The sequence below is a fragment of the Triticum dicoccoides genome, chromosome 4A (genome assembly GCF_002162155.2).
Source record: "Triticum dicoccoides isolate Atlit2015 ecotype Zavitan chromosome 4A, WEW_v2.0, whole genome shotgun sequence".
NCBI lineage: Eukaryota > Viridiplantae > Streptophyta > Magnoliopsida > Poales > Poaceae > Triticum > Triticum dicoccoides.
In genome coordinates this window covers 664,575,080-664,576,510 of record NC_041386.1, presented here as the reverse complement: position 1 = coordinate 664,576,510, position 1,431 = coordinate 664,575,080, and the positions used below count along the sequence as shown (strand labels likewise).

At 52.5% G+C, this 1,431-nt stretch overlaps 1 protein-coding gene across 1 annotated transcript; it reads left to right on the top strand.

Annotated features, from left to right (window-relative positions):
- Window positions 1–1,008: 1,008 nt before the first annotated feature.
- LOC119285971 (E3 ubiquitin-protein ligase RNF181-like) lies at window positions 1,009–1,431 on the top strand. Its single transcript, XM_037565316.1, has one exon. The coding sequence runs from the start codon at window positions 1,009–1,011 to the stop codon at window positions 1,429–1,431; it is 423 nt and encodes a 140-aa protein (XP_037421213.1).

Below are 1,431 nucleotides of genomic sequence, written 5' to 3'. Positions count from 1 at the left end.
GTTCTCGGTTAGAGAAGAAAAAACTAATTTATCCTCTTTTAACTGGTCATTGGGGATTGGCTAGAGATGTCCTAAGATGCAGTTGCAAACGCGGATAAGTAGCACCACCGTAACAAGCGGGACATGGGTCCAAGCGCCGCTGCAACCAGCCGACAGCAATGGTGGCGAGGTTGGGGGCTAGCGCTTAGCTAGGTTTTAAGTACACGAAAATAGTATCTACATACGCTATGTTGCAAAATATGATCTGACGTGTCACTAGACTCATAACAGAGTTACAAACCAACGAGTGGTTGGATGGTTAAAAGGACAGTGGGTATCCGTTCAAGTCCTAGACTTGAGGTTGGTGCTAGCATTTTTCTAGATTTATTTCCGACGATGTGCGTTCAGCGGGAGGAGACGTTTCCGTTGACTACAAAGGAATCTGTGGCGAGTTTGTCAATGTCAAGATGATGTGCCAGCTCGGTCACTCGAAGACACTCATATGAATAGAGTGTGCGTGCGTGCGTTCATAGGGATGAGTGGATGAGCGTCTGGCTCTGTACCGTGTTTCTACAAAATCAGAGTTGCATGATCAATTTCGTTGGAAAATCCGAAATCCGAAGTTCTGTAGAAATGAAGTCGGGCGTACCCGTGGTAATCCGAAATCCGAAGTTCTGTAGAAATTTCGTTGGAAAATCCCCCCATGACGGAGTCCAACTGCCCAACATGCCGATCAGAGACGAACTCGTTGCTTCCTGCCGGAACGAGATCGATATAAAAATGAAGTCGGGCGTACGTACCCGTGGTAATCCTATCCTACTCCGGCACAAGAACGTGTTTCCGATCGATCGCTCCTACGATCCAAGCCCGAAGCACTATAAGTAAACTGCCGCACGCTCGCATATTCCCATTGCCTCCCAAAGCATCGATCTCCTGCGATCAGATCCGGTTTCACTTCACCATCACGTACGTACCTACGTACGTAGCCGGCGAGGAACTGATCAAGCTCTTCGATTTCTCTCAAGCGCGATGGCTAGCTTGATGCCATCGCTTGCCATGAACCTGCCACAAGAAGAAGGTGGTCACGAGGACTCCGCGTTCGTCGGCGTCATGGGAGATCCAGACGACCCGGAGTTGGCCGCGTTGGTGGCCGAGGCGCTCAAGACGGTGGACGCGCCCTGCGACGAGGATGATCTCGGCTGTCCAATCTGCTTGGAGGAGGACGACGCCGCGGCGTGGAAGGAGACGCCGTGCGGGCACCGGTTCCACGGGCGGTGCGTAGAGAGGTGGCTGCAGGAGAAAGAGAGCTGCCCCATGTGCCGTCGCGAGGTCGTCACGGCGCCCGCCGCCACCGCAGATTGTACCGCTGCATTCCTAGATTTCTTGTGGGTGGCTACCTTGCGGTTGCATGTGTTTGGCGTCGTTCCTACGGACGACATGGAAACTGATTAG

Coding starts and splice junctions, on each gene's coding strand:
- LOC119285971 (XM_037565316.1), top strand. CDS start 1,009: ATGGCTAGCTTGATGCCATCGCTTGCCATGAACCTGCCACAAGAAGAA.